General features: G+C 44.8%; 2 protein-coding genes across 3 annotated transcripts in view; one reads left to right on the forward strand and one right to left on the reverse strand.

Moving 5' to 3' along the window:
* LOC143956355 (uncharacterized) overlaps nt 1-13,433 on the reverse strand; it is a 141,859-nt gene that overhangs the window by 105,644 nt on the left and 22,782 nt on the right. The window lies entirely within an intron of this gene.
* LOC143956303 (zinc finger protein 184-like) lies at nt 936-11,978 on the forward strand. Of its 2 annotated transcripts, XM_077466519.1 has the most exons (8): nt 936-4,401; nt 4,560-4,748; nt 4,835-4,958; nt 5,075-5,172; nt 5,261-5,375; nt 5,472-5,569; nt 5,680-5,764; nt 8,155-11,978. In XM_077466519.1, the coding sequence occupies exons 1-8, from the start codon at nt 4,306-4,308 to the stop codon at nt 8,820-8,822; spliced, it is 1,473 nt and encodes a 490-aa protein (XP_077322645.1). In that variant the 5' UTR covers nt 936-4,305; the 3' UTR covers nt 8,823-11,978. The 2 variants fall into 2 exon arrangements, with proteins under 2 accessions (XP_077322645.1, XP_077322646.1); XM_077466520.1 differs by lacking the exons at nt 5,075-5,172; nt 5,261-5,375.

Below are 13,433 nucleotides of genomic sequence, written 5' to 3' on the forward strand. Positions count from 1 at the left end.
AGGTAACCCCACTCGACAGAGTCGAAAGCCTTCTCCGCGTCGAGTGAGGCCACCACACCAGTCCCCCTCCCGGCCGCTCTATCTATGTGCGTGAGTAGGCGTCTGATATTAATGTCTGTGCCTCTGCCCGGCATAAAACCTGTTTGGTCGCTATGGACAAGGGCCGTGATGACTAAATTTAGTCTGTTGGCCAGGATTTTGGCCAGTATTTTCGCGTCCGCATTTAACAGTGATATAGGGCGGTATGACGAACACAAGGTGGGGTCTTTCCCCGGCTTGGGGATCACCACTATGATCGCCTCGCTCATGGTGTCGGGAAGTTTATCAATATGCGACGACGCAGAGAAAAGATGGTGGAGTCTTTCAGAAAGCTCCGTAGCGTAGTGCTTATAGAATTCCGCCGGGATTCCGTCCGGTCCCGGCGTCTTACCCGCCTGCATAGATTTAAGCGCCTGGAGAATCTCCAGGACCGTGATAGGGGCGTCCAACCTATTTCGGTACGTTTCCGTGAGGATTGGTATATCTATGTCGGCCAAGTAAGTCGTTAGTTCTTCCTTACTGTAATCCGACCTAGAGGTGTAGAGAGATGTATAAAACTCTGCAAAACAGTTGTTAATCCCGTCTGGGGTGTGAAGCAACTGACCGGAGTTGTCCCTAATATGTGAAATGCTCAGCCCCCCTGCCTGTTCTCTGGAGAGCCAGGCCAGCATCCTACCCGACCTCTCCCCCTGCTCAAAGATCCGCTGGGACTGAGCCAGCATTCTCTTCTGGGTGAGAGAGGTACGGAGATCAACAGCCTCCCTGGTCAGGATTTGCAGTTGCCGATAATGGTGGGGATCCCGAGTGCGGACAAAAAGAGCCTCCGCGCGGACCGCCTCCTCCTCTGCCTTTTTTAGCTCTGCTCTACGTTCCCTGCGTATTTTGCGCAGCTGGAATTTTAATAAATGGCCACACGGTGGCAGTGCGAACTGTTAGTATAAAGTGGCTGCAGCTGCAATTTTAATAAATGGCCACACGGTGGCAGTGCTGCACTGCAGTCTACATTTTAAAGACAGACAAGCTTGTTGCAGTTCCCAAACGTGGCCACAAGGTGGCAAACCGACGCTAAAGTAACGGATGAGGGTGCAAAGTTGTGATTAGCTTCATTTGCAGTTGTCACAAACGAGGTGCTATAGTATGAACGATGCAGTACTCATAAACGCCCACGGGGTGGCATTGCTAAGCTGCGGCGAACGAGGTGCTGAAATTCTCTAGCTTGCAGTTCTAACAGCGACCACACGAGGGAGCCTGTGCGGCTACAGAACGGCCTTGAAACGCATAACCCGGAAGAACAGGCAACTTGCTGGTGGAACGCACAGACCGGAAGTTCCGGGAAGCAGAAGCCACAGTTGTTACTGGCAGCAGGTATTGATAATCCCTTGAAGCTTTCATTGTGTACCTTTTTATGTTATATTTCTATTGGTGACCATGTGTGTCTGGCCACTGGGATGGCAGGAGAGATGCAGAGGAGGAATAAATATTCTACGTACTTATAAAAAGGAGTTTTTTTTACACGCGTATTCGCCATAAACACGCACATATGTGCGTAACTGTACTGTAGTCAGGGCTGTGTTTAATATTGATTAGCAAACATTTTCTTGGGCCTTCCCAAATTCACTTATCAACTATTTGCAGGCAGTGAAAGCTTAAGGGGCAGCTGTTTTGGGCCCCACAGCGAGTGGGCCCGAGGCAGCTGCCCCTTTTGCACTGTGTTAAAGAAGGCCCTGACTCTAGTGGCTGGAATAAATGAATAATCTAGCCGATAGAGTGAGTTTACGCTCATACACGTCTAGACGCAATACATGCGTAGAACCAGCGATGGGGGCATTTGTTTTCTGGCGGCACATTTGGGGCATTTATTCATACACCCGTGTGTATAAGCCCTAACAAAAGAAAATAACACGGATGTGAGCGTTCAACAGTACAGGGGATTGGGGGTGATGGGCGATCCTTATTTGGGGTGCCCTGGGGTCATCATTGCGGAGGAAGATGGAAAGGTCATAGTCGGGAAGATGAGGAGTTCATAGACCCACATTGGCAATGAGGAGACCAGTAGTTGGGGAATGGGTGAGGAGTTGGGGTTGGTGGGGATCAATGAGGCTGGCCCTCAGTCCAGAGAAGGAAGACGGTCATTAGTTTTGGTGGAAAAAGGACTCAGCAGGTCAGTAAGTCATCAGTCTGGGTTGGAGGCTTGAGATTGCTCATAAGGAGGTGGATACTGGAAATCGGGTCACCAGTACCTGTTGGGGTCGGAGGTATACGGTGCGGTCTCCAGTCCATTGGAGGGAGTTGTGGGTGGTCACCAGTTTGGGGGAGGGAGAATAAAAGGGCACTCATCTGTAGGAGCTGATTTGGGTAGAAATGGGTCCCAGTTGCTCCTTGGTGAGGCGAGGGAGTCAGAAGGTGTGAGTGTTCATTGTTTGGTTATCAGTCTGGGAAGGGAGCGCTTGGTGTTTATTGGTCAGCAGTTATCAACTTAAGTGGGGGCTTGTGGACACCCATCAGTAGAGTAGGGTTTGAGTGGTAGTAAATATCGGTGCGCCCCAATGGAGTGGGGCAGTCTTGTGTGGTCATCCACCTAGGGGAGTAGGGTTGTCCTTGTGGACAGCCATCAGTAGAGTAGGGTTTGAGTGGTAGTAAATATCAGTGCTCATCAATGGAGTGGGGGAGTCTTGTGTGGTCATCCACCTAGGGGAGTAGGGTTGTCCTTGTGGACAGCCATCAGTAGAGTAGGGTTTGAGTGGTAGTAAATATCGGTGCTCATCAATGGAGTGGGGGAGTCTTGTGTGGTCATCCACCTAGGGGAGTAGAGTTGCCTCCTCATCCCTTTAAACTGAACACATATGAATTACACGGGTTCTTAAGCTAATTGAATGCAGATAAGGCACCAAGTGAGTTTAATTATCACCTTAATCAGCCACAGAACCTGTGTGATTAATATGTGTTTGGTTTTAAAGGGATGAGGTGGCAACCCTAGAAGGGAGGTGTGGTTGGCATTGATTGTGCCGGGTGGATGGATGGCCAACTCACAGAGAAGACTTGTGGATGCTCATCAGTGTTGGGTGAGGTTTGGAGGTGCTCATCAGTCGGAAATGGGGAGGCTCAGATGGTCATAAGTTCAGGGGAGGGAGCTGTGGTTGGTCATTGATTGTGCCGGGTGGATGGATGGTCAACCCAGGGAGAAGACTTGTAGATGCTCATCAGTTTTGGGTGAGGTTTGGAGGTGCTCATCAGTCAGAAAGGGGGAGGCTCAGATCGTTAGAAGTCCAGAGGAGGGAGCTGGGGTTGGTCATTGATTGTGGCAGGTGGATGGGATGTCAGTCTAGGGCAGCCTTTCTCAACCTTTTCAGAGGAACCCTTGAAATAGTTCTCCGGTCTCGAGGAACCCCTGCTAAAAATGAGAAATCTACAATACATTAGTGTGATGGTCAGTGGGAAGAATGGTCCTTACAGTTGTGGTCATTGGGAAGAATTACCTCCTTACAGATAGTTAAAAAGATCTTATGGTGTCGGTGGGAACTTATCTGAGAGGCAGAAATTGCCCAATGCTGAAGGAACCCCCAGCAACCTTAGGAGGAACCCTAGTTGAGAATCACTGGTCTAGGGAGAAGACTTGTAGATGCTCATTAGTGTTGGGGGAGGTTTGGAGGTGTTCACCAGTCGGGAGGGTGAGGCTCAGATGGTCATAAGTCCAGGGGAGGGAGCTGTGGTTGGTCATTGATTGTGGCAGGTGGACGGATGGTCAGTCCAGGGAGAAGACTTGTAGACAGGCTTATTTATAGGGGTCTCAGGGGTCTCAATTGTGTTTCCCCTGTGCACCTGGATTGGAAGGGCAGTGGGGGTGACAGTTCCTATGTCAACCCCACCGCCTCTCCTATCCAGGCTCTGCAGCCAGGTCTAGGCGCAGTGTCTAGCTCGCCATGCCCCTGCCTCAGGAACTTTTTCTGAGCCATACATCGTTGGTTGTGACATGTTGATGGATGGCCATCAGTCCATAGAAGGTTTTGCTGGTGCTCATGGATGGCTTGGTTTGGAAGGGAGAGGAGCATGCACTGTTGGAAAAAAGCCTGTTGATTATCTTATAAACTGAGCTATGTGTGGAATCTTCTCTCTGCTTCTGTCCGGCATCCAGGCACCTTCCAGCTCTAGCTCTAGTTCAGCCCCCATCGCCAATGTACAGTGTGTCTCAGAAGACTTCACTGAAGACCTGGGCACAGCACTGCAGTCATTCCTATTCTGTTATCGAGACAACCCTCTATAGATCAAATGACCGCTTCACTGACCATGGATGTAGACTGCGGTGAGGTGGCTGAGCGGATGTTAAAACTCACCTTGGAGATCATCTATCTGCTGACCGGAGAGGTGAGGAGGATTCTGGGAGGTCACATGACATCACTTATATGGGTCATAATACAGCAGTCTCACTGCTGCGTTAACAAGGACCTGAATGGAGACAGTAGGGATTCTAGGAAAGCCATTATTTGTAAAGAGGTTTCCTAATCTTTGCCCCCAATATATAGGATTACATACTAGTGAAGACATCTGGACTGTATGTATTATCACACAATCATCTCTCTGGCCATGGAAAGTTTGGCACAACCCAGAGCTCCATGATGGTACCTCCACCTTTCTCCCTAATATCTGAGAACAACAACAAGCAGAAGGTTCTAGAAGTCACCCAGAAGATCATTGATCTGCTGACAGGAGAGGTGAGCGGTGGTGGGAATTCTGGGACATTATCCAGTAACAGACAAGGGATGTGTCTGGATGGTGACTGTATCATTGTGTGTGTCAGGTTCCTATAAGGTGTCAGGATGTCACTGTCTATTTCTCCATGGAGGAGTGGGAGTATTTAGAAGGACACAAGGATCTCTACAAGGACGTCATGATGGAGAATCAGCCGCCCCTCACATCACCGGGTAAGAAGAGACTTTATTGTAAAGGAGAGAGCAGTACGGAGGGTCCACCTAGATCCCCCATCATCTGATAAACACATAGAAACAATGTATTCAGTCAGTGTGTGTGTTTCCTACAGATGGATCCAGTAATGGGAACCCACCAGAGAGATGTCCCCGTCCTCTGTATTCCCGGGATTCCACACAGGAAGATCACACCATCCCTCACCATCATCAGGTAGAGGTCCATCTAAAAGTGACTCTACACCGTATGATCTGTAGAAGAAGCCACATGGTGATTTTTGTGCTTTGTGTATTCTTTTTAGGATGAAGGTGTGATTACTATTAAAGCTGAAGTCTATGAGGGCGATGATGAAGTGCTGTATGTGAGTGCCGATGAGTCGTGTAAGGAGGAGGAAATCCCTCCAGAGATCCACACAGGTGAGTAATAAACACTAAATACAGAAAAGGGTCCCAGATTGTCCTTGTTCAGTCACTTCAACAATCTATTCTTCTCCCCCTTCTTCCTTTTTACAGATGGATCCAGTAATGGGAACCCACCAGAGAGATGTCCCCGTCCTCTGTATTCCCGGGATTCCACACAGGAAGATCACACCATCCCCCACCATCATCAGGTAGGAAGAGAAGAAGATCTCCTCATTGATTCAAGGCTGTATGAACTGTAAAAATGTGTTTAAATATAATAAAGACAAGACCTTCATACGGTTTGATTTTTGTCACCTAGTTTGAAAATGACGTAGAGGACGACGTCTACATGGCCGCTTATCAGCAATGTAAGGAGGAGGAACATCCTATAGAGATCGACGTGGGTGAGTCATACATTTTTCCTTTGCCATGTGAATAATTAAAAAACGTAATTATTATTATTAGGTTTGTTGGGCTTTGTGGTATAGTTTTTGCCTAGAATAGCTGGATCTTCATCCTTTTCCTCCAAGGTTTGCCACCATACCTCAAAATATTCACCACCCCATCTTCAGTTTTTTCTCCCAGTAGACTTGTGGTCCGTTGGGGGAGGTCATGCTCCTTTTAGTCTCTTTGGTAAAATGACCATCATAAGGTCAAAAGAACGGTGCCCCGTAAAGGATCTCACTTTGGACTGTTGAATGGTGGAGCTTAGCTCTGGGTGGGACGGGACTCATGCGCAGGTCAAGGCCCTCCGGGGGGGCCACACAAAGTGACTTCTGCATTTAGGTACATAAGCTTTGGAAATTCTGGTAGTTGAGATCATCATAAATAACCTACAGGTTCACTTAAAGTATAAGCCCTTTGGTTTTGAAGGGGTTGAAGACCAGATCTCATTAGATTCAATGTCATAGAGCCATTTGCCAAAGTGACCCCTTCTCTTCATTGCTGTACCAACAGCTTGGTAGACGTGTCTTTTCTGATCATTCTGACAACTTTCACCCTTTGCTCGGGCACCCGCGCGCATGTTGGTTTGGTGGCCATTGGTGTAGAATTCAGTGATTTCCCATAAAAGCTACAGAAAGAACTATTTTTTGGTTATTTTCTTTGAATCTCTCAGGGTAAGTCCCAATTTTCCCTTTTTGGTCAGCTGCTCCTTGTTCTTTGAAATAATTATCTAGTGCAGTGTATCTCAATCTTTTTTTCAGTCAAGGCACCCTTTAAAACGATGGACAATCTCGAGGCACCCCATTCTAAAATGTAAAAAACGTTTCGAATAGCTTTCCACAATGCAGCAACATCCACACGTAGGACACCCAATGTTAGAGGTGGTTTATTCTTCCAAAGAAAATACACTTTTGCACACTGGTACTGACTAGTATTCCAATGTTTCTTTTCTCCCTCAATTTCTCCATCGGTCAGGTAATGTGGCATCAGAGCTGAGGGAGAGAGGCAGAGAAAGGTCAAACAAGGATGCCGTGGAGGCAACAGACATCCATCTTATTAACTGATGTCGTCATTGGTTGTTAGGATGGCTTTGTGTAACTGAAAGGCGAGCTTGATCCACCTGCTGGCTTAAATACAATTTTTTGCAAATACAATTTTTGATACATTTTTAGGCAATTTGCCAAGGCACCCCTGAAGAAACCTCAGGGCACCCTGGTTTAAAAAGGCTGATCTAGTGTATAATTAATATTTGGATAGAGACATGGACCAATTCTATTAATACGGCCTTCATGCATCTTGTTCTTTCATCTCTTTGATAGTCTGTTGTGGAACTGGCCTTCATGGATAGATGTTCCTCATGGTGTGACACACTCCTAAGATCCAGATCAGGGGTCTTCAAACATTCTAAACAAAGTGCCAGTTAACTGTCCTTCAGACTTTAAGGGGGCCAGACTGTGGCCAGTGGGGGAAGAAAATGTCCTGGTGTCAGTGGGAGTAAACAATATCCCATCATTGGTATAAGGGTGAGTAATAGTGCCCCTTCAATGGTGTCAGTGGGAGAAATGGTGTCCCAACATTGGTGTCAGTGGGGGGAATAATGTCCCATCACTGGTGTCAGTGGGAGGAATAGTGCCCCATCACTGGTGTCAGTGGGAGGAATAGTGTCCCAACATTGGTGTCAGTGAGAGGAATAATGTCCCATCACTGGTGTCAGTGGGAGGAATAGTGCCCATCATTGGGGTCAGTGGGAGGAATAGTGGCCCATCACTGGTGTCAGTGGGAGGAAATATCCCAACATTGGTGTCAGTGGGAGGAATAATGTCCCATCCTTGGTGTCAGTGGGAGGAATAGTGCTCCATCATTGGTGTCAGTGGGAGGAAATATCCCAACATTGGTGTCAGTGGGAGGAATAGTGCTCCATTATTGGTATTAGTGGCAGGAATAGTGCCCAATCATTGGTGTCAGTGGGAGGAATAGTGTCCCAACATTGGTGTCAGTGGGAAAAAATGGTGCCTCATGTGCCCCGTTGTTGGAGTCAGTGGATGGGGCCAAATAAAGACAAGCAAGGGGCCACAGTTTGGAGACCACTGATCTACATACTCAGCTTCTTCTGGTACTCTATTTCTTTTGCTCACCTTCCTCCCTGTTAGGTCATAACAAACCTTGAGCCTCCACATCTGACCAATACAAGCAATGAACTTGCTCACCACCCAAGCCAAATCTTTTTTTTTTTTTTTTACATAAACCAAATAGCTAACCAAGCCGTTTTCTTTCCTTCTAAAACTACTGGAGATACATTTTGAAAAACCTTAAAAAAATAATGAAAAGATTTTTGTTCTATTCCCCGCAGACGGTCGTGAAGTCAGGAGGACCTTAAACGGGAATTTCACATTGTCTCCATATTGGGACAGAGAAGATGACATCACAGAGGTTTCTCCAAGAGAAGATCAGGCCATTCTACCTGTCCATCCTGTACTGACTAGGTCACCCACTCCATCCAGCCTTCAAGAATCTTCTGCCGATACATCACTTGGCCTGATCCCAGATAGCAGCTTAGGTCTTCATGGTGTGGATTGGCCACCAGATCCTGCTAAACCTCAGGAAACCGTGCACCATAAAGCTCTTAGAGGCAATAAATCACACCTCTGTTCTTTTTGTGGCAAACAGTTTACCACGCACGCCAACGTTGTGCGCCACATGCGGACCCACACAGGGGACAGGCCATATTCCTGCGATATATGTGGGAAAAGTTTCACGCAGAAGTCAATTCTTCTCAACCACCAGAAGGTCCACACCGGAGACCGGCCTTTCCTGTGCCCTGACTGCGGGAAATGCTTTGCGAAGAGCTCGGACGTCATCAGACATAGAAGAGTTCACACCGGTGAGAGGCCCTACTTGTGTCTGGAGTGCGGGAAATCCTTCACTCAGAAATTCAGACTGAGAAACCATCAGCACTACCATAATGAGGAGAAGCTGTCCTTACGGGGCTTAGCCAATAGATCCAATCAGTTTACATGACACAGAAATTAACACGGCTAAGAATCCATTTCCTGATTTTATACCCTTAACAGGGAAGCCGGCACTGACTAACCCTGCTTTGTAATAAATTCCCATTCTCTGCACACCAGCTGAAATCTCAGAGCAGGCAGATGGTCCTACACTGGCTACAGAAAAGAGGTACAGAGCAGACGCAACATACAAGTTTATGGTTTGCAATGGTTGCAGACATAGGAGAGGGGGTGGAAAACAGAATTTAGAACATCTGCACACTTTATAAAGATGTAGCTCTGACAGCCTCACTTTTTAGTCACTGAGCAAGTTTTTAAGGCTGCAAACAGATCAGGGGTGTGTTTGGAGGCCTAGTTCTAACCCAGAAATAAATAGAGTGCCTTGAAAAAGTATTCATACCCCTTGACATTTTCCACATTTTGTCATGTTACAACCAAAAAAATTGAAATGTATGTTATTGGGGTTTTGTGTGATAGACCAACACAAAGTGGCACATAATTGTGAAGTGGAAGGAAAATGATAAATAGTTTTCAACATTTTTTACAAATAAATATCGGAAAAGTGTGGCGTACATTTGTATTCAGTCCCCATTTACTCCGATACCCCTAACTAAAATCTAGTGGAACCAATTGCCTTCAGAAGTCACCTAATTAGTAAATAGAGTCCACATGTGTTTAATTTAATCTCAGTATAAATATATCTGTTCTGTGAAGCCCTCAGAGGTTTGTTAGAAAACCTTAGTAAACAAACAGCCTCATGAAGGCCAAGGAACACAACAGATGGGTCAGGGATAAAGTTGTGGAGAAGTATAAAGCAGGGTCAGGTTATAAAAAAAAAAAAATCTCAAACTTTGAACATCTCACTGTTCAATCCATCATCCGAAAATGGAAAGAGTATGGCACAACTGCAAACCTACCAAGACATGGCCGTCCACCTAAACTGACAGGCCGGGCAAGGAGAGCATTCATCAGAGTAGCAGCCAAGAGGTCCATGGTAACTCTGGAGGAGCTGCAGAGATCCACAGCTCAGGTGGGAGAATCTGTCCACAGGACAACTATTAGTCACTCCACAAATCTGGACTTTATGGAAGAGTGACAAGAAGAAAGTCATTGTTGAAAGAAAGACATGGCAGTTTGTGAGAAGCCATGTGGGGGACACAGAAAACATGTGGAAGAAGGTGCTCTGGTCAGATTAGACCAAAATTTTACTTTTTGGCCTAAAGTAAAACGCTATGTGTGGTGGAAAACTAACACTGCACATCACTCTGAACACACCATCCCCACCGTGAAACATGGTGGTGGCAGCATCATGTTGTGGGGATGTTTTTCTTCAGCAGGGACAGGGAAGCTGGTCAGAGTTGATGGGAAGATGGATGGAGCCAAATACAGGACAATCTTAGAAGAAAACCTGTTAGTCTGCAAAAGACTTGAGATTGGGGCGGAGGTTCACCTTCCAGCAGGACAACGACCCGAAACATACAGCCAGAGCTACAATGGAATGGTTTAGATCAAAGCATATTCATGTGTTAGAATGGCCCAGTCACAGTCCAGACCTAAATCCAATTGAGAATCTGTGGCAAGACTTGAAAATTGCTGATCACAGACGCTCTCCATCCAATCTGACAGAGCTTGGGCTATTTTGCAAAAGATGGGCAAAAATATCCCTCTCTAGATGTGCAAAGCTGGTAGAGACATCCCCAAAAAGACTTGCAGCTGTAATTGCAGCGAAAGGAGGTTCTACAAACTATTGACTCCGGGGGGCGCCATACAAATGTACCCCACACTTTTCACATATTTAATTAAATTTTTTTTTTTTTTAAATAAAGTTCATGTTTTCTAAGTCCCTTCATGATGTTATTTGTATATAATATACTGTATGTGTGTTTATAAAATATCAGCAGATGAAGATGAGATTTCGTTTTAAGTTCATAACAGTATCTCCTCTTACAAAACTGCAATCAGTCCTTTTGCTGTGTGACCAGATCCTTAAAAAAAAAAAAAAACAACTCACATAATTGTGCTTTAGTGACAACCGCACTATGAAGGGATTGGTGGAACACACGAGACATCTGACTATGGTGGCATTTGTTTGAAGCTGTTTATTCTGCTTATACTTTACCTTCTCTGGTCCCCACTGCCCCCTCTTTGTAAAGGCCAGGGCTAGCCTAGGTATAGCTTCCTGAAAACAGTCACAGCATTGTGGCTCAATACTCCTCGAGAGCCCTCAGCCCTGACCCAGGCAGTGGTGATGATAATTATGACGTCAGATATGGTGTACACCAGTGGTCTCCAAACTGTGGTCAGTGGGCCAGATGCAACCCTTGGGGCACTTCCTTACTGACCTGAGGCATTATTCGTCCCGCTGACACCAACGAAGAAGCATCCTTCCACTGGCACCAGCGAAGGGGGCACTATTCTTTCCATTGACACCAAGGATCTTGCAGTGATTTGGAAGCCAAGAAGAGTACCTGTCCTGGTCATGGTCAATTGATCTCCTCCTTGAAGCTTTATTTCCAAGTTGACATAGAATGTTACCAGAAACAAGGTATAATTACACATATCATAGCTAAAGTCTACTTCGTCAAAATTCCACCATAATCAGATAACACTCCCTGTTCTAAAATTGAATTTTGTCTTATTAATGCACGCCTTTTTGATGTCTTAAAGATGGGTGTAGACCACCACACCGAATTTTGGGTTTTCTTCATAGAACCTTACCATGGGTCATAGTTACATACCGTAGTTAGTAAGGTTGAATAAAGACACCAGTCCATCCAGTTCAACCTGAGTGAGTGTCTACAATTGTCCCTATCCCTGTACATTGTACACTCACATCGGTCCCTAACCTCAAGGAGCCCACAATCCAAGGTCACCATTCATATACTAGGGCCAATTTTTGGACAGAAGCCAATTAACCTACCTGCATGTCTTTGAAGTCCTGTGGGGTCCTGGTTTTATATTTGGTTGTTTTTGTCATATGCTGTTTTCAGTGAAAGGTTTTTGGCATACATTCCTCGTAACATATGTGTTTGTGCTGTATAATTACTGTAGCCCCTGATGAAGGGGTGCTAGACCACGAAAACGTGTTGCCTTTGTTTTTATTGATGTACCCATGTTGAATTTAAATAAAACCGAACTGCGTTTTGTTGGCAGTGCTTCAAAATAATTGGCTTCCATCAACTGAATGTATATATGATTTGTTTTTAGTGAAAGTGGAGTTTTTCCTTTGACATCCTCCTATATATCTCGCAATGCAGCAGTTATTCTCTTTCTTTCACTATTGGCTGTATTAGGCTGCATTCACACCTAAGCGTCGCTTTTTTTGAGCGTTTTTCTGGGTGTTTTTTCGAGTATTTGTATGCACATTTTTGAACGTTTGTGTACAGCATGTTTAAAGCGTTTTTGAGCTTTGCCATTTTTTTAATTAGCCAGTGGGGAAAAATATCATCTGTTTCATCGTTGGTTGCTATGTTTTTCATCTTTTTCATTTGCTTTCATTTATTATTTTTTTTAAATGTAATTTTTTATTTTATTTTTTTACTTTTTTGTAAGGGGTTAAGAGTTAGGGTTTAAAGGTTAGGGGTTAATTAATTAATTTATTAACATTTTTTTGTTAGGTTAGTGGTTAATATTAGGTTTAGGTAATTGGGTTAATATTAGTGTTAATATTAGGTTAATATTAGTGTTATGCCCCATACAGGCGATTGGATTTTTCAGACGGAAAATGTGCGATCGGATCATGTTGTTGGAAAATCCGACCGTGTGTGGGCTCCATCGGACTTTTTCCGTCAGATTTTCCGACACAAGTTTGAGCGCAGGATCTACAATTTTCCGACAACAAAATCCGATTGTTTAAATATCCGATTCTGTGTGGACAGTTCTGACGGACAAAGTGCCATGCATGCTCAGAATACTTTATGAGACGAAAGCTATTCGCTACTGCCCTCTTTATAGTCCCGTCGTACGTGTTTGACATCACCTCGTTCAGAATGATTGGATTTTCTGACAACTTTGTGCGACCGTGTGTATGCAACACAAGTTTCGGCCAAAATCGGGCGGAAAAAATCTGACGGATTTTGTGGTCGGCATGTCCAACCGTGTGTATGGGGCATTAGAGTTAAAGTAATGTTAGTGTTAGGGTTAAAGGCTAAATTCACTTTTTTTTTTAAAATCCTAGCTCCCCTATGAACAGATAAAGCATTAATGTACTTCTTTTGCAAAAATAAAACAGCTTTCCATTTATTCTACACACGCTTACCTCACTGTATTTATGGATGTTTTAAAACACTGCTTGATTACTTCTGCCTTACTTCCTGGACAGACTGTAGGTCACGACACAGGAAGGAGTTGACCAGCTGACCTCATTAGCCCACACCCTGCATCATCTACCCTCAACTGGTCAACTGGTGTAGAATAAATAGAAAGCTGTTTTATTTTTGCAAAAGAAGTAAGTACATGAATGCTATATTGGAACATAGGTGAACTGGAATAAATAAAAAAAAAAAAAGTGAACTTAGCCTTTAAGGTTTAATATAAGGGATAAGGTTTAGGATCAGGGGTTAATATTAGAGTTAAGGGTTAGATATTTTTTTAATGAATTTAATGTATTTATTATTTATGA

The sequence above is a fragment of the Lithobates pipiens genome, unplaced genomic scaffold, assembly GCF_037356315.1.
Source record: "Lithobates pipiens isolate NorthernLeopardFrog02 unplaced genomic scaffold, aLitPip1_a1.2 Scaffold_35, whole genome shotgun sequence".
Taxonomy (NCBI): Eukaryota; Metazoa; Chordata; class Amphibia; order Anura; family Ranidae; genus Lithobates; species Lithobates pipiens.